Consider the following 19,725-nt stretch of genomic DNA (forward strand, 5'->3'; position numbering starts at 1 on the left):
GCCATGACCAGGATTACTACACCAGAAGCTAGCCAGATGGATCAAATGTAACATTACGCTGGTACTAGTAATGGAATGTTGAAGGAAGTAATTGAGTGTTCCGTCTTGGAACAATAATTACTATCAGTTGCCCCGAGGTTACCTCTGTACTAACACAGTAATACTGAGCTTGTTCAGATGTAGATCTGCAATTACAAAACGCAACGCCTAGATGCAATCACTTGCACAAGGATCATGGCCCACAAGGCTTGCTTGGTCATAAATGTGTGGCCGCAAAAGAGGCAGTGACTTTGGCTGGGGCTTGCTGTTGGCGCCCTGTGGAGGGTTCGTTTCGTCACACATCATCTCGTTCTGGCATGGGTTGAGAGGGGCGGTGAGGGCATGGTCGCCCAGGGGTGCCCACACAGTGAAACGAGCTACTTGCCTAAGCCATCAGCGGGGGTAAACAGACTTGAGCTCAGACTTTCAGTGGTCACTCATCCTGACACTGACCCGATATGTTAGATGGAATTGGGGTAGAAAACACGCGACCAGCACTCTTGATAGGAACTACGTGTAGTGTCGAAAACAGGCTGGCTAGATAAACGTGTGTACAATCAAGTACTTTAGTCCTGGATGACTCTCTCTCTCTCTCTTAGCTCTCTACGCGCGATCATTCACCTCAAAAGTCTGAAAAGACAAGGATGTAATCAGCGTTTTCAGTGGCGCTATGTCTTTCCTTGGATATTGCGCCTGGGGGAAGAACTTGTAAATACATAATGGCCTCGAAGCAAGTGGTTTGACCATAGATCGGCAAACAGTGCTTTGTGTTAGGAAAGTGTTAGCAAATTGCCTATTATTCCCTGGCAGACTCGAGCGAGCAAGAGGAGACACAACCATGCTGACCTTATGTTATTATTACCATTGACCAGGTACCATCGCGGTCAGATCGATGCATGACTACAGGTATGGGGCATGTCAGCTCAGCTAGGCTATAGCCTATGGTGCGACACGAACTAAGCCGCCGCTGCTTCTAAACACTGCATGCCCCGATGCATGTACATGTACGCGTATTTCAGTATGGAATGAAGGGATGCAATGACCGACCTCCCACTCAGTACCACTCCCACTCAGGGCTTATACATGTGTACAATGCATGGTTTCATTCGCATTACTGGCGATAGCTGGAAGATTGGGCCACTGACTCCCTCTAGCCAGGAACAGGAACAAGTATCAAGATGCATGCACCCCTTCTGGCATTTACATGTACGTACTCCTGTGAGTCGTGTCCTCCACCCCTGATCACCCATACATATTCTACATTCCCATCCTTTTCTCCACACATCGGATCCTCACTCTTTACGATAGTTCCCTTCTCCATTCTCTCCTCTCTCCACTGACTCCCAATAAACTCCCATGGTGCGCAAGCTTGCAGTAGCACCGAGACCACAGTTCGGCGAGGTTATTGGCTCGCCTCACCAGCGCAGGTTCCTTCTTGGAGCCCCTACTCTTTCCATTGTTGCGTTGTCCTGTTACTTCTGTCCCCTCTTCTTACGAGTAGGTTGTTCCTTCAGGAAAAAAAGTATTTCCGATCATACCGTACACCACACCACAAGTGTAAACCAAATAAGAATAAGAATAAGAATGAATCTGGGATACCGTAATGGCCTGTTTTAGCTCCTTTATCCCCGTGTCTCTACCCTTGTCCCTTTATTCCCTACTCCTCCATCTCCTTTCCTTCTATCCCCTGTCCCTCCGTAGTACTACTCCCTGCTCCTCCATCCCTTGTCCTTCATCACCTGCTCCTCCACACCCCATCCCTCTATACTATCCCTCCCCTGCTCCTCCATCCTTCTATCACCTGTCCCTCCGGCATTATTACATTCCTCTTAGTCTATCCCTGTTCCTTAAATCACACTCAGCCGACCGTATTTTGTCACAGAGATAGTTGATGCTGCTGTGAAAAGCTTTGAAAGAAGCATTTCCACTCAGGCGGCTTTCTGATCAGCGGCAGTTCAAGTCGCCGATTGATTGGGACACTGCTTTTAAAGTTAGCGGACGGGAGTCACGTGACAATGGCAACACAATAATTACTTGAGTCTCTCGCCGCTTACTTTACATGCCATGGCTTGCAGGCGAGAACTGACAGCGCCCTGTTTACATTTTCATTTTGACATCAACACTGCAGTGGACTTTCTTGCCTCAGGTGGAGTTTGCGGTTTGTGAATAGAAAGAATGGTGACAGTACTAATTTACAAGACAATGTCCGGTGTTGTTCTACCTGACAATGTACGTGTACGTGTACATGATGTACATGATGTATGTCGCGGAGATGGGTTACTAAAATTAATAGGCCCAGAGTAAACAGAACGACACTCTAAAAGCGTGATTGAAAGCATGACGATATTGTACATGCACTGTTGACATAAAAAATAGTGTCGGGATGTTGTTGATGATGTTGGACCATTAATTATTATTTTCTTTCCATCGTGTACTACTAGTATGCACTCGCACTAGCTTTCCGCTGTTCCTATTGTTCCTCCCCCTTGACGGTGGTACTGTCGAGGCAATGAATTGAGCAAATTACAATACATGTTATACTATGGCCAGATGTGCACCATGCAGTTACCATGGTTACTACCATTCAGTTACCATGGTTACTACCATGCAGTTACTACCATGCAGTTACCATGGTTACTATCATGCAGTTACCATGGTTACTATCATGCAGTTACTACCATGCAGTTACCATGGTTACTACCATGCAGTTACTACCATACAGTTACCATGGTTAATACCATACAGTTACCATGGTTACTACCATACAGTTACTACCATGCAGTTACTACCATGCAGTTACTACCATGCCCAAACGAGAAAGGGTTCAGTTGGAGGTGAAACTAAGCTCTATGGTACATACAGTAACATACTGACCCGCATATCCTATGGACAATCTCCAGCGAAACCGTCTCATTGCATGCCAATATCTACCACCCCCCCCCCCCTCCCCCTCCCCCATACACACACCCGGGCGGTCCCTCACAGGCATATGCCCACTCCAAACACTATGTTGAACTCATAATCATGTCTCAAACTGCCCATTTGGCTTATTGCAAAGCTCTACCAGGTACATACAGGGCGTGACCATGAAGAGCTACCACATTCCCAACACGCCAGATAAGAATGATGGTTCATGCATGATTGGACAACGAGTTACTCCGGTAACTCCATACAATGTACAGTCATGTATGTCATGTACCCTACCAATGATTACAATCAGGAGATGGAAATCATGCATGGAGACCTTCATGTGCATGTACATGTTGTGTGTGTGTGTGTGCAAACTTGACCAAAAGTAGGAATATCTACACTGTTACGTGTACACAAGTTAGCAATGGAACCACAATAATTGTAGGCTGAATTTAGCTGTAACGCGGAGTTTCATGGCTGTCCGCCAATCCTCAGACAACAACAGCCTAGCTCCATTGCTAACTTGTGTTTTTAGCTCTGCCCTCGTGGCATTGAGCACTTTCTGCAAGGTTTTAGCAACATAACTTGTACTCTTGAGTATTTCGCTCCTGCTCTTGTAGCAGTTGAGCACTCTTGCGTGGGGTAGTGCCTTTGCTGTTTGCTTTACGCAGAGCTCACTGACTTGTCAGTTTGAGCACTCTGGCAAGGTACGTTCGGGCCTGATTGGAAATTTTTATTTCCATTGCTATCAGGTTCGGCCTCATTTCCTCTGTGCTGCGCTGACGAGTCCACAAAGGACGAAACAGTTCTGTCCGCAGATTGAGTAACTTGTACTCTTAGGTGTAAATGCGCTGTCCTGTCAATGCATGACATGGTGATAATGTTCACTGTTGTCGGAGGTCACCAAGGATATGCCATAATAATAATAGTGAGGATATCATAATGTTCACTGTTGTCACAGGTCAGTAAGGCCTACTAGGGACTGCTGAGGACATAGTGTCAGGGCAATCTACCAATTGAAGTACAATAATATTATGTAACTGCCACTGGTTTGCTGTATGCCCATCAAGCTGACACGCAGCACGATCCCATCCGATCCACTTCGTGGTTATGACGTACCAGTGGTGTCGAAAACATACAATCTATCAAGTGCATCGACATCATCTCAAGTTTTTGGCACACTCACGCGTTCCTATGCTCCGAGTGTGGCATGTAATTAGGTGCATGCCACACGGCCCACAGCGTCTTGGAAGTTGATAATCGCAAGTGACTGAGTTCCGCAGCTGCTGGACAAAACGAGAATGCTACACGCCACATAGTGCGGGATTGAAAAGCCTCCATTCCTGCCGGAGATTCGGTGCACGCAAAGCACATCATGTGATCAGAGGAATTGAATACCACATGTTCATGAAGGGCATCGGTACACGAATTAGCAGTGCCTGGGTGTTTCTTATGCCATGTACTGAAGTAGGAGGGTGTGCACGACCTCATTGACACGCTCCCATTGGTACCGGAATATGAAAATCTAGCGATGTCCAAATGCATGAAGCCTGCTCCCTAGACGAAGTTCCGATGACTGTGCGAACATACACCAAACCGTGGCAGTTGCTTAGCTCCCAGTCGTGATAACTAAACATGCAGGAACTGTAGGAAATAATTGATCAATTATTTATCCCGCCCTGCAGCAGGTGTGCGGTGAAAGTACATGAGTAACCCCTCCGCGTAAAGACAGCTGGGCAACTGCCAAACCAGGGTGCCTGCTGGTGGGTCTGCTCATACAGGCTAATTCGAGTGGTGGTGAGAAAAATTGTGGCACTGTGGGTGTGTAAAGTGAACAATTGGCAATCAACAGTGAGTCGTGTAGGGAAATTGGCATGTAACGCACTGATTGACACCGTATACGCGTAACATCCAGTGGTCAGCCAGTGATTGAATTTGAACCTGCGGGAGGAGTCAACAGCTGCGGACAAATGTATTTAATTCTAATAGGCCGTGTTTTAAATATGGCCATGATCTGTGTCATCACACGATTCGTGCCATTACGTTTGCAGTTAATAACTGTTGACACAGTGACGTCAGACGTAGGAAGATTCACCCAACCAACCAATCAACCAACTCGTGTCTAACTCGTGACTCCAAATCATTTCACTTCATGTTACATGTATGCACCAGTGATAGAGAGGTCGAGGGGATCGGGAGCAGAGAGCAGAGACCGTGTGTTGGTGCAACACGTGTGAGTTAGATGTTCATGGGCTTTGTAACGGTGACTGGAAATGTCCGGTCGATAATAGCTGATGATGTATTTCGCAAGGAAGTCCGAGTAGCGCAGTTATTATGAAGTCACTGGACCTTGTCTGCTCTTGTGTTGACGTGCATGTGACTGGTGTTGTGCGATAGACGCGTGTGCTGCCTACTGTGAGACGCACACAATGCATCTTTGAACAGAACTTCCGAACATCAGGATTAACATGATTGTTGTTAAAAAAAACCGGTCCTGCACTATTCGTTGTTTAGCCTACATTGTATGTGAGTAAGATCATATGCAGTGCCAGTGGCCTAACCACTCGTCGAGTCGACTGCTACGGTTGTGAGGACGTGGAAGAGGAGGGGTGCTAGCCAAGCAGAGGCCGACCTGCAGAACTGTAGGGTCGATCTTCACACCTCCCAAGTGGTCGATAAACAAACCAACACTGGATGTGTTTAATATTCTCCTAAATATGCACACTTAGTACCTAGCCCTCGCGCCACGACAGTGCGTAGTTTGGTAGGGGCACTCAGACCGAGACCAACTAACTAACAGTTATTATTACATGTATTTACTTAGTTACTCCATCCATCGCTGCACGTCGTTACCTTTCTCGCCTTCTAGGCTTCATGCAGTGTCATTGCAATGCTCAGGTCATGATGTAGCACAAGTACACAACTACCCCAGGATTCCCATGGTGATAGCCCTTTGGTCCGCTTGGGGCTCATGATGCTACATTATTACAGTACAAGTACTGTAGTAGAAACTCCCATATCCAGCTAGGATCAGACTACAAACACACACACATACACACACGCACATACGCACATACGCACACACACACACGCCGCATACGCAAGTCCTACAGCACTGAAGACTGAAGCTGCAGACAGAAACCAGTCAACTGATGTTAGTATTGTTACTCACACTCACCTGCAACTGCTGCTAGCTGCTAACAGACTAGCATTAGCAAGTACAAGTAATAGTTTCCGTGACAGTGACGCACGGTGGTAGGCGCGCAAGCCACAAAGAGACGTTCATTCCGGTAATCATGTCATGTATTTTTGGGCAGAGAAACACTGTCGACACTGTCGGCAGTGTTGGGACGAGGGCGGCGAGCAGGCGAGCTAAACTGTCCAAGATATTTCCACCTCGCTTCCCAGCGGGTGGCATCCAACGAGTTTGTTGGTTTTGCCTTTTTCGGTAAGCCTGGATTTGATTGGGCAGGGTGAGATGAAGAATGTCGAGTGACCCTCATTGCTACCCCACTCCTGATCCCGTGTACTATAAACACGTCGGGTGCCAGTTGTCCTTCGCTGCTCCGCCACTGCACAATCCGACCACGGTAAGTTTTATAGACACCAGGTATTTATTCATGGGTGCAGGCATGCAGGCATTCAGCTATGGTCCAACGGCAAAGGAGGGGACAAACGGAAATACACCCGTAGTTATAAGACGAATACAATTTGTTATTTCAGGAACAAACGAAGACCAATGTTACAACGGCGATGGGAAGTGATGTAGTTTTCCATTGTCCTTCACTCCTCAATTTTCCTCCGAAGGCAGCACATTGTGGGATGGGTTGTGATCCTGTTGGCTGAGGTGTACATTATAAAAAGCATAATATAAAGCGTAAAAGCATAATATGTATTCGGATGACATGCTTGATGCCGCATAGTGTTTCCGAGGTGACAACGGTACTGTTGGCACGAGCTCATCTCGAAACTGAAGTAATCTGCCATTTCCGCCTCGGCCCGCGCTTCTCCTCGAGCTGAACCATGATGGCATGAACTATGCGAAAGCATGACAATGGGTTGTACCAAGCATTACCATGACATGGGGCCTGGGTTGAGTGCGAGCTCTCTCGTCCAAAGAGCCACGTACCAGTAGTAGTAGTCAGCTCTGCAGATCTGCTGATATCACGCTGACCTGGACGCGAGTCTGTAAAGCATAGGTGGAAGCTAGCTTGCAGCAGTCAGAGTTCACCACACTCCACAGTGATCTATCGCAGTATCGGAGATTTCTGCCCGTGGGACAGAAAACATGGTGCAGTGTGAGGACCTGTAGATGGGAGAGACTCCCTGCTGGGATGGTAACAATGTTACTACCCAACTAGCCCCGTATCCCGCAAACTGTGCTGCACTGCATGCACTGTATGCAGTGTACATGTAGATCATACGGTAGGCATACCCATAGTGGCCATACCCGGACACAACCACAGATACATGCATGTAGCGTAACGTGTGGAAGGAACCATGCAAACAAAGCTAAAGTCTCCTCCCGGCCTGTGGAGAGGCCACTCATGGCATGCGACCTTCTCAACATACATGCCATCGTAATGGCTATGTGTACTGAGACTGTGGTGTGCTGGCGTGTTGAATCATGAATGTTGATGTATCCAGACTTCGCCTGCTGACAGCGCCGTAGTACCGTGCGGGTCTTGAGGACGACGCCGTCCGCAGACTACAGCCCAGCACAGACTATGAGACCAGCAGCAGCAGCAGCAGCAGCAGCAGCAGGCCAGCTTCACACACACATACACACGCTATTCTCTACTTCATGGCATTGCCAGTGCCCAGCACATCCTTCCAGTTACACCGTCACGGCCTCTGTGCATGTAAAATACGCGTTTGCCACAGCCCAACTTTCAGCCTGCTACTGCTGCTGCTGCTGCCCTGCGAGGACTCAGCTAGCCTAAAAGCCTGGAGGAAGCATGGACGGCGGGGCAGCAGCATGTTACTGCTGCAGCTTCTCTCGATCTAGTCAAACGGCCTGTGAAGCGATCGAGAGGCACAGCGGAAATGGGACATCCAACCTCAATGCCGGCCATTTTCGCTTTTAATCGGCAGCAAGATGGTGCGAAAGGAAGTTGGCAGATGGTCAAGGAGTTTTTCGAAATCTTTCGGTTAATGGCTTTGGAAGGTGTATGATCTTGAAGGTTCGTTGGCAGCTGCTGTGCAAGCCAGTTTCAACGGCTGTGTGCTGCCGTGCAAGCCAGTTTCAACGGCTGTGTGCTGCCGTGCAAGCCAGTTTCAACGGCTGTGTTTGCTCTGTTACTGGCTGCAGTCTGCTGTCTGCATGGTCTGATGTGTTCGTTGCGTTTCAAGCGACCACAGCAGACAGGGCGTCGATTCACACTGGACGGTCTTGTGCGTCTCTGTGTGAGCGCACCCGACTCCTGCGCTGTCTTCCAGAAAGGCCATGCCTGCTGTTGAGTTGCTCCAAGCGAAAAGAGAAGGCTAGAATTAGAGAGGCGCTTTCTAACTCGGCGCCAGTGTCTTCCTTCTACCACCAGGACCAAGTACAGCTAACGACAAGGTCTATTCTCGGCATCGACACATTACAACTACTCGTGTCCAAGCTCCGTGTTGCTGAAGTATTTCTTTAGGACGCCCTTGTTATCTCTCTCTCGCTGTGTATGTGTGTCTGAATAAGTGTTACATCTATCATTGGACGCTCCCACTGTTACTGCAGCTCTCCCGCCTAGTACTATAGTAGTACTGCGGCAGTCGTATGCCGATAGAGTGAAGTGGAAAACAATAACCTGACGTGACTTGGTTTGCTGGCACGCTAGTGTTGGACGTTGGGAAATCTACGAGTGGTGGCGTTTGGTGGACAGGACTGTTCGTGATAAATGCAGGTGATCTATTGCTGCGGACCTCCGTACTACGCCTGTCGACTCTGCAAATCTGTAAGGTTCTTAGCGTAAATAAACTCCTGCAGCTAGGGAAATTGTTGAGAGGTCGCTTCATGCTTTATCGTCGATCACTTGATAGTCCTTGGCTTCCGCCTGATAGCGTTGGACGAACGACTTCTACTCGACTCGACTGTTTGCGTGGATATAGAAGAGTCAAATTCTTCTTTCCTGTTTTGACATATCGTCAGGTGTCAAGTCGTGTGAACTCTACGACGCTGTAACACGCTGTGTGGCCGAAGTCGAAAACCACACTTTCCAGCAGAAGGCGGACGAATTCCTCTTCTACTAGTTCTAGCTGTCGTCGCTAATCAAATCAGCAAACACCATCTATACCACATCGTCCGTGTGTTGTACCAGCTTGCCCACGCCTCGCAACACAATCTACAAACTTAGTGCGAGTGGTAACACAGTTCCCACTACTTTGTCAGGACTGTACCGGGCCAGCGTGTCAGTCAGTGATGTTATGCTGTGGATACTGCGGATCATTGCGCTCAGTCGACACCTTTCAACTCCTCCAGTCAAGAATCCATGTTTTTCAGACTCTGAACGAAAACATACATCGGAGAGTGGTCGCTGCGGTTCTATTTCTGCGTGATGTGTTCCTTCGTAAAATGTTTGGAATGGGAGAGATGGCTGCAATGCGTGGTGTTGCAATTGCTCATAGTGCAGCTACTGCTGTCAAACGCTATACAAACATTTGGACAAGATAGTGAAGTTGTGGATAACTTGCCAGAACCGCTGAGAAGTGTTTATCTTGAACGAATGGCACCGAATTGGCATCCGAAGGAGAGCGTTTGGTCTGACAGGGCGATGGAAATTCGGACACAGCCTTTCAGAGGTAAGCTCACTAAATTTTTGGGCTTACTTATGTGTGTGTGTATGTGTGTGTTTGTGTGTCTGCACGCGTTGATGTTTCCTGTGTGTATGAGTGTGCACGTTTATGCTTACGAGTGTGAGTATGTTTGTTTGTGTTTGTGAGTAAGTGTTTGTGTGTGTTTGTGCGTGTATGTGTGTGTGTGAACATGCATGTACACACACGCGCGCGCGCGTGTGCGCGCGTGTGTGTGTGTGTGTTTGTGTGTAAGTAAGTAAGTGTGTTTTAGGTGGGTGGGTTACTGGTGATTGACAAGGGCTGTATTGCATACACTACTGATATGCAGTGCAGTGATGTATGGGTTAGGCCACAGGCAGTACTGACTCTTTATCAGACTTCCAGAGTACATTAATTTGTAATACTGATAGTCATGTAGTTCCAACCACACAGTTACATTGTAGCTATCATGTGGCACACTACACACTACACACGGGACTGTTGGATGCCAAGTCAAGTAGAGTTCGACTTACATGTAGTGAGCAATGCACACTACACACTCTTGAGATGGGAATTGCTGTACATCAGGAACACAATGCACTGCACATGTGCCTGTTGAAAATGAGGTGTGATATTTGCAGTACAATGTTGCATAATGTACATCATTCATTGCTGGCAATGCACAGTGGGTGGGAAATATTTGAACTACATGTATATGAACATGACTGTATGCTACATGTATATGCATCTAGCTAGCCCACTGGATCCATGGAGTAGATGGGTAGCCAGTAAGGTGTGCACATTACTCATAAGTATACCAGACTGTGCCGGGCAAAGCCTAGTTAGTGGGGGTCCTGTCATATACTAGTATCACACAAACATGATGGTGGTCAGGGGTGTTGTGTACACATTGGTGATGTGTTGCGGTCAAAACAGAGCACTGCCTGCAAGGAGCAATCATAATTATGGGTAGTGGTAGGTGTGTGTGGGGGTGCCGTGTATACGTGTGTATGGGGGGGGGGGGGGGGGAGGGGGTATCCGATGTGGTAATGGTGTGTGAAATAACTGGCCTGTTCTGCTTGACCCATTTAGCCTACCTAGGCAAAGGGATAGGAATAACCAGATAGCAGGGGAATTTGCACCCAGCTACAGGGAGCAGATGTTGGCAATCCCTCACACAAAGTGCTCCTTGTAAGTTGAATACTGTGGAGACAGCATGTACAATAAACATTCTTGAAAGGTGACCTAAGTGTGAATTCACAGGCAATATGGCCATTGAGTGACTAGCTAGATAACCATCACTCTTGAATAGTTGAACAGTGTGACACACGGTTGAACAGGTTGAACAGTTGGGCTAGTACAGTGAAGCAGGTACATTGTAGGGTTTTGCTGGTGTGCTGCCGTGAACCTGACTGAGTACTTCTGGACTGAATATGTCAGCTTCAATTAGATTCCTAAAAGGCAGTCCTGTGACAAGAATCTAGCAGTGCGTCCATCCTGTGGACTACTTGTAGCTCCATGGAGTCTGGCTCAAATCTTATTGACAATGAATGAGTTCTTCTATCACTGGGCAATGGCTGTGACATGGTAAATAGTGTAGTGATCAGTGGAGAGATTGTTGTAAAGCATGGCATATTCAAAACCATATTGTATGTATGGTGGCGGTTTGCTGCAGCTGTAAGAAGAAACTCACTTCGCAAGATGTTTACCAGGCCAGCCTAGCTAACTCCTCTCAGTGCTCAGGGAACTGTGTAAATGGGTAAATCATTAATGGCGTGGGTTTTCCGTCAATGCTTGTATTACCGGTAATGTGCTGCGGTATGCGGCAGTGTTAATGAAGTGTCGAGTACTTGGATACAATTAGCCAAAGCAGCTATTAGGTTTGGCAGAGACTCTTCTGCTGAGATGCTCTAGGTGCCACTTTTCACACGTCTCCGGACTAGGTTAGCTCTCTGATGTAAAGGATTTGGCAAATCATTTCAGTGAGTTTTCAAACTGCTAGCTACATGACCAGTACAGTGTATCAGCCTCAGGCTAGTCTGGTCTGCTCCATTAGAAAGGAGCACTTGGCATCAAGTGGAACATGAATATATGGGACAGGGTGTCATGTGTGTTTGTGAGGGCCATACAGCTAGACTAGCAGTAACAGGGAGACTGGCACATGGTGGCAGGGATGGTGGGCCTGCTAGGGTGGATGCTGAGCTCGGGATGGTGGGCCTGCTAGGGTGGATGCTGAGCTCGGCTTGATCAAACACTCCCCAACAAAATTCACCTGTCTGTGCTTTGCGGCCGGCATTAAACCTGGCACACTTTTAGCCGTACTAGGTACATGCGGTGATACACCACACCAACATTCCAACTGTCAACAAGTGCAATGGCCAAATACAACGTGTGTACTCCTTACTCATCTTTGTGCCCTGTTGATCATCTACACATCTACACATCTACACATCCCTGCAAGCAGATAAGCATGGGGTCTCCCAGTATGCTGATCAAACCCCTATTCACACGTATCTGTGTCTTTGTTGATATCAGCACATCGCAATCTAGTATGTATCTGTGTACTCTGCTTCCTCTATTCATGGCCATTACAGGATGCCATCATAGGAGTCTGTTTCAATTCAGTGTCGGAGGGGTCAAACTGGCCTGGGCAGAAGCCAGGCATCTGCTAAAAGCTGAACTACGCTTGCTGGATTCCACTCCAGTACAAGCAGTGAGAGTAGGAGGAGGAGGAGGAGGAGGAGGGGTGCCTCACCTCACTGAATACCTTGTGACAATGTCCTGCCGTCACATAGGAAGAGTGTTTACAGAGCAGGTAACAGCCGCTCCACCCTCACTGGTGCTTGATATCACACAGCCATTCAGGCAGGTCATGGACCGCATAGCCAGACACCAGCAACGCCATCGCACAGATGACCGACTGAACGGTGCAGGCAACGCACAACGTTGCGACATCGCTGTCCATGCCATTTCGGGAGACACGGCAGTTGCACCTCAACCTCGACTGCTGAAGTGCAATGCTACACAGTACAACTCTTCATCATCTCCACTGCTGCTGGTCTATTATGATGACATCATTGAGACATCAGAAGCTGCCAGTTCACCGTCTTCAGCCGCTCATTTGGAGGTTGACAGCATACCCGATGTACATAGTCGTGAAAAAAGAACAGCGGCCGCTACCAATGTGGATTGGGCCAGTAAATTGCAGGAGCCTTGCCAGCTTGTTCGCTACATCACACCCACTCAGCAGTTGATGACGGACATGAAAGTGCTGAGTCCGCCGGCATTGGAGTTGAACGCATGCGTCGGCCGATGCCATTACATCACGAATGACATCAGCCAAACGACACACTCGCACATTCAGGGTGTACTCCACTACTATGGGCTAAACGAGAATGCCCCTTCGGAACAACTGATCCTGGACGCATGTTGTGTGCCCATTCAGCTAAGCAGTGTGTCCATCGTATCAACGAATGCCAACCATGCATTCATCCTGAGAACGTACCCGCAAACGCTAACAGAGCGCTGCGGTTGTAGATAATACTAACAGAGCGCTGCGGTTGTAGATAATACTAACATTGCTTGAGTGATGGCCTTGATCTTGATACTGATGGTGTACATCGACACACGGGCATATCTTTCCTCTCTTCTCTGTACTCTCTCTCTCTCTCTCTCTCTCTCTCTCTCTCTCTCTCTCTCTCTCTCTCTCTCTATCTATCTATCTATCTATCTATCTATCTATCTCTATCTATCTATCTATCTATCTATCTATCTATCTCTCTGTCTATCTCTCTGTCTCTGTCCCTTGAAACAGCTATCCAAGTACTAGCAAAGCATACACTGAATTGCAGGCAGGTTCTTATTGAAGCAAGTTAGCCATCAATCTATAACAATTCCAAAGAAGGCCTTGATGATGTCGTTGAGCTCCAGCCATACGTGATTTGACTTTGCATTGTGTTGATCCTACCCAGATTTCCACTCGCCATATAACATATTGATTTCATACAGTTGAAGAATATTGTCTATGAAATATTGACTTCTTGCTGGCTCTATATCAACTTCAAGAGACGTGTTGCTATATACAGACTGAACAATTCCCAGCAACGCTAATCCTACAAATTTCTGTATAAGTCTTTGGAAACCGATAGTTGGTTACTGTGAGGTATGCTGAGGCAAGATCTGTCCCTGAGCCTGGTGGTACTGCCTGGTGGTACTGTTTGGCCATGGCAACAGCTACCAGCGACAACCCGCCATCTTGTGGTGGTATTTGCATGCATGGCAAAGGTCTTTGTTGAAAAGTGATCATGTGACTCAGCCCTATCACCACTAGTGTGCTGGTAGTTATTCAGTCCTCGAACGTGTGGCAGAGATTTCTTCCTACCTCGACATTGTAGGCGGTGCAGTTTCTTGTTTAAACTACATCTATCTGTAATGTACTTCAAACTATCAATCATTGGGATGAATTTGCATGCTAAGAAAATGAGCTTCGTTGCTTTGTTCAATGCAGAGCAGGCCTGTAAAGTCCATGTTAGGCGAAGCATTTGTCTCTAAATTTCCAAATACTACACATTCATTACCGTTTCAGTTAGCTAGACAATGTACAGTCACGTTCTTTCTAGTGATTTTCCCAGTGATTGTTCCTCTGACACTTGAACAGAGCATGAAATCATGCCATCACACCTACACTACAGCACATGACGTAGTACGAGTAGATTCTCTACTCATGGCCCATTCACGGGGTATGCATGGTGTGCGAGATCTCTATGCAGATACAGTATGTACACCCCACTAATTACACTAACCAGTAGATGGGGAAGAACACAGGGGGGGGGGCGCGCTTGGGAATGGTGGAGGGTTTTGTGATCGCCTTGACTTGACTCAGTAACTGTTTATATGTACGTTATTGTGAAGTGAAGTTCATGGTATTATGTATTATTTTAGTATTTACCTTGGGACTGTGTCCATGTGTCACAGGACGCTGGGTTTCTGTTGAACTTCGCAGAAGCTCTTGTTTTCGCACACAACAGAGGCGGAAGGCTGTGTAGCTGTAACTAGTAATACATCAAGTTTCACGCATTTCAGAGATCATCAGAGAGCGGCATTTGGCATTCCCCATGTTCACACTAGCTCTTGTGTATGGAGCTAGTACACACCTAGGCTATACCAAGGACCGGTATACAGTCTGTAGGCGATTTTTCAAAAACAATGCATGTAGCCTTGTAGGATACGTGTGTGATAAGGATCCTGGACTCACTACAAAAGTACAATGTAGCAACGAGGCCGATGGAGCCATTTCTGTGGACAGAAGTCTACACTGCACGAGGTGTCCATGATGGGATGGATAGTCGGTAACGGCCTCTCTCGTCCAGTCTGGCCGACTCTGTGCCTAGCACCTGCGACTGTGGAACGTATGGTGTGGAGCCGTTCTGGCGCTCGGCTCTCTGCCAGTTTGGGCAACCAAGCTGCTTGGCACTGCACTGTTACGCGAGGTGAGGAGAAGTACCATCACTTCAACTTTTTTAGGCCGATGTGCCTAGATGGTGTGTTGCGACGAGGTACATTTCCACGTGGAAGGGGTTCTGCTTGACAGTTTCCGCTATCTCGGTCGCCCCAGCATCGGCATCAGTCAGTAGGTACAGTGTCATGATCAGGGACATCTAAATTTAGGCCCTGGCCAGGGAGCAGGGTCTAAGCGATTGCAACTGGACGAGATCTGGTAGTACAGTACAGGTGTATACTGTCTCTTGCAATGTGCACATGGTCATCCATTGGCAGAACACGATGCCAACCACATGTCAACCCACAAATTATTGCTAGACATCAAAAGGGAGTGCCGTCACTCGCGTCAGAATGACTGCGGCTATCTCGACTGCACTATGTGGCGGAAATGAAGCTTGGGGCTGAGGTCCAAATCATAAGACAATAATCTCGATGGACGAATGGAGGAGGTCTAGGGTCCTAGGGATCCATGCACTATACTGAGCCTGTGGAAGTAGCGCTTCAGCTTGTAACATCAGTCAACTCTTTCCGCATTGCAGTAGCCTTGAGAGCGAGAGTGAGAGATTCACGATAGATCGTGGCTGCACCGTGATTTCGAAGGTGCATGCCCTAGCCTAGCCTAGGCTATGGCCTAGGCCTAGACTTGGGTTTGATGCATGGTCGTTGTGTGCGAGATGTAGATCTACGAGTCTGCAGTCGCGGTGGCGATACGCGGTGTGGCACGAGATAGCCAAGATCTCAAGTCCCAAGCGAACACTTCAGCCTACTTTTCAACCTGGCTACTGCCACCGCAGGGGGTCATTCGCCAGGAGACCTCCGGCTGTCCACATGCAGCTAGACCAGCTTTCTGCTCCGTTGTAGACAGGAATACCATGTGCTGGCTAACTCATTGGATGGACTCCGTACTGAGCCTGTGACGTGTGAGAGGGGCGATGTGAAGCCAGAAGGTGATGTGAAGAAATCATGTTACACAAACTTAGTTCTGTCGTGTCACAAAGCAGTTCCTTCGCCTAGCCGTGACGGGAAAGAGACGAAGGGAAGACCACAGTGAGATGCCCATGTGAATTTCATTCCAAAGATATCACTTTGAACCTGCACAGCGCTACGCTACGTCAAGTTGGCACCGCTGCAGTTTCTTATTGCTTCTTGACAACTCTCGGTGATCTCTGGAACCCACAAAACACATTAGGATGCCGTCATCATTTGCGTATGGCCTGCTGGGATCATGGGCACCCAGCCGAGCCTCGTCAGCATTTCTCCTTGGTGGCCATTCCTACATCTTCAGCTGCAATGTCACAACTCTCTGCGCACTTCTGCTGTTTGTCTTGATGACGTTGGACGTGAGAGCTCTGCCGTCCCAGCCCGGCAGCGGCAGTACGAGAGCGCCTTCACCGTTATCCGGGACAGCGCCGACAGTCCTGGCACCTACGAGCGCACCAGTTGCTCCCCAAACGGAATCCTGGCGAACACTTGCCAAGACCATCTCGCAGGCTGGCGGTGTGCGTCGCATTTGTGGCTACGGTCGAGCAGTTCAGTTTTCCACAGTGAAAGAGACCAGGGCCATGGAAAACGACACTCTTGGTAAGGCTGCCTGGCTGTTAGTTCAAGCATTATGTTCTGTACGCGTTGACCACCATCAGCCTCATGTGACCATCACTGCATCAGGTGTTTCTCTGGTGTACCGTGTAGGGACAAACATGTGTGCTTTAAAGCTACTGGAAATGGGGCTCAAAATAGACCCGTGCTGATACAATAATTATTATGTAGGTGAATAGACTAGGGAAACGAACACATACATCTACATATAAAGTCATACACACATGTAATCAGATGGAGAGCCAAGGTTCCAGTTACACCAGTAACTGGTGGTGTTAGTGGACAGTATAGCGTAACTTGTAGTTCCTTGGTCTTTCTCTTTTGTATAAATTACACATGTAATCCATATTATTAAAAAAAAACGCTTTGACAGTTTATGATCATGATCAGCAAGGTAGACAAACATAAAGGTGTCAAAAAAAGTAGAGGCCTGTCAAAACAAATCCAATAACAGCAGAATGATAATCAACATTTAGATGTGCCTGACAGGTATTCCAGTCAGCACTTGTACTTCTCAGCAATAGGAGTATGTGATCATCATTAATTTTGTCTCCTTGCCGCAAGGAGACAAATTAAGTTTAGGGAAGAGGTTGATTTTGTCATGCGGTTTGTAGCTCTGCTACTGTAGTGCGCTGACTGTCATCACTGAGCTCAAAATTTGTAGTTTGACCGACTTGAAGTTGAAGCCATTGCTGCAAGGAACAGAATGCCATGTCACACGGGCCCCACTTCCCACAACTCAAATGTAATGTTACTCCTTCATTGGCTGACTGGGTGCATGGCTGGCACAGTTTCTCACTGTGTTTACATACACTGCACAGTGTCAGTGGAATGTCTGGCAGCCAATGACAATGTGACAGTGGGTACTGATTATCAGGACGGTTACTATGCAGATTTCTTAGCTGTGCATGCTGAAATGCCAGTGCAAAGTCATTATATTAAATCAGATGATAAAATCCATCCACTATTAACATTGTCAGAAAGTCCTTGGAATTTGCACAATTGCCTGTACACTGGCGAAAAGCATTGGACACACTGGACCAGTCACACAAGCACACACTGAGTACTACTGAGCACTACTGCTAGTGGTGAGTTTCTGACACAGTCTACAAATTGTACGTTGTCACATCGTGATACATTATTGTGTGGTCAGTGAGTGACGTGGTGTGTCTGAGAGTTGTTACATGAAATTAATACGGGGGGGGGGGGGGGGGGGCATGATTCCCTCGCAGCCAAATAGTCTTGCTCTCTCTCTGTCTACTAATACTACGTGCACGTGGCGATGGAAATCATTGGTATGTGGAATTAGTAAAGTAACCCCTTAGGGCCTTGTTAGGCCAAAGCATGTTCGGCACATTTTGTGCAAGTGTTCCGTGGTGGGTGTGTGTTCATGTGTGCATGCACATGTACATGTATGCGTTTCTGATGACGCAGACAACTAGGTAGTATTACAGTGAAAGGTAGGGAATGAGCCAGTGTTGTGCTGAGAGAGACCTGTATTCCCTGAGATCTCATTGTCGGATATAAAAGGTAGGGGCATGCCAGGCTGTTACATTCACTCTGGACTCCAGTCCTTCTTGTTTGCCACTTCAGAGTGCATAGACTGAGTGTTACTCACGGGGAATGGAGATTATGCATTATGCAAAATGGTTTCATGGGGTGAGCCGGCGGATTTTTTAATGGGCGCCAAGTATGCAGCGCGAATCGCTAGTGCTAGTGCAGCGTTGTGCCACGAGTCCGCGACTTCGCCAAAGCATCTAAATTGTTGGTGCAATCGCATAACATCTATGGCATGCTCACTTCCCCAGTCAGCCTCTCACTGTTAACCGAATGGCTTCTGTACTATTATTGGTATTACTGTGTTGGTATTCCTGTATACAGGTGAGCCAGCATCCAGTGTAACCGGCCACTGCAAGACACTCCACTTCACACTGGATGTGCAAGACGCAGTCATGGGAACAGTAGTGGGGGCAGAACTACATTTCAACCTGCTGGTGGCCGCCAAGGAACGCCTGCTGGACAGGTACACATTTCTTGTGTACCATATCCTGGATGGTTCTGGGGAGAGAGTTCTGATAGGAACCGACTCCATCTCAGCTGTGAGGGTCACTGGACTGCCTGAGCACATCTGTCTGGATGTACGGACTGCACTGAAGGCCGTACATGAGAAAAACAGGCAAAATCTTACGCTGGCTGTGGATATAGTTATCAACGGACAGCCCAGCTGTGACCCAAGATTGACTAATTCCAGTGACATGGCCACTGACGGGGTGGCATCCCAGCCAGTGTTTTCGCTGAGCAACTCTGCATCGATCTTTACATACTACCATCACTCTAGGACAATCCCATTCTTCCGAGATCTCTTCCAAGCATACGGCACCCATCCCTACAGAGCTATTCCACCGCCGGACTGGGATACGCACAAGAATGAGCTTTGTCGTGTTCATCGCTTCACTCTCGACATCACAGCCATGGGAGCCATAGCTCCTCGCAACCTCACGTTTGGTGTGTGCGCTGGATCCTGTCAATACCCAATTGCATATCCAACAAAGGACACGCATAATTCTAGGTTCAGGTCGCTACTGATTGCTTATGACCAGATCCCAGCAGCACAAAGACCACCTCCGCCATGCTGTTCTCCAGTTCAGAATGCTAGAATGCAAGGACAAACAGTTACGATGAGAAGAAATGGAAAGCTGGTCTTCACGTACCTTTCTGATCTTCTCCCGAAATGTGGATGTTTCTAGTTTACATACAAACACCCTGTTTTGCTCAGTCCCATTGTAGCCGCCCCTGTCACGTGACATCATACAGCCAGTCTGGCACTACAACGGTGGTGTATATCAGAAGCCAACTTGACCCCTCTTGATATTTGTACTTTGTACTGTTCCGAGGCAACGAACTGAAATAATAAAAACCAACCAACCC

At 47.7% G+C, this 19,725-nt stretch overlaps 2 protein-coding genes across 2 annotated transcripts; both read left to right on the forward strand.

Annotated features, from left to right (window-relative positions):
• The first annotated feature begins 7,802 nt into the window (after positions 1 to 7,802).
• Positions 7,803 to 13,817, forward strand: LOC135806564 (uncharacterized). The gene is made up of 2 exons (XM_065320763.1): positions 7,803 to 9,729; positions 12,297 to 13,817. Exons 1-2 carry the CDS (start codon positions 9,486 to 9,488, stop codon positions 13,241 to 13,243), a joined length of 1,191 nt encoding a protein of 396 aa, XP_065176835.1. The 5' UTR covers positions 7,803 to 9,485; the 3' UTR covers positions 13,244 to 13,817.
• Positions 13,818 to 15,965: 2,148 nt separating this feature from the next.
• On the forward strand, positions 15,966 to 19,666 carry LOC135806565 (uncharacterized). The gene is made up of 2 exons (XM_065320764.1): positions 15,966 to 16,782; positions 18,679 to 19,666. The coding sequence occupies exons 1-2, from the start codon at positions 16,392 to 16,394 to the stop codon at positions 19,542 to 19,544; spliced, it is 1,257 nt and encodes a 418-aa protein (XP_065176836.1). The 5' UTR covers positions 15,966 to 16,391; the 3' UTR covers positions 19,545 to 19,666.
• The last annotated feature ends 59 nt before the right edge of the window (positions 19,667 to 19,725 follow it).

This window comes from Sycon ciliatum, chromosome 1 (assembly GCF_964019385.1).
Source record: "Sycon ciliatum chromosome 1, ocSycCili1.1, whole genome shotgun sequence".
In the NCBI taxonomy this organism is placed as follows: Eukaryota; Metazoa; Porifera; class Calcarea; order Leucosolenida; family Sycettidae; genus Sycon; species Sycon ciliatum.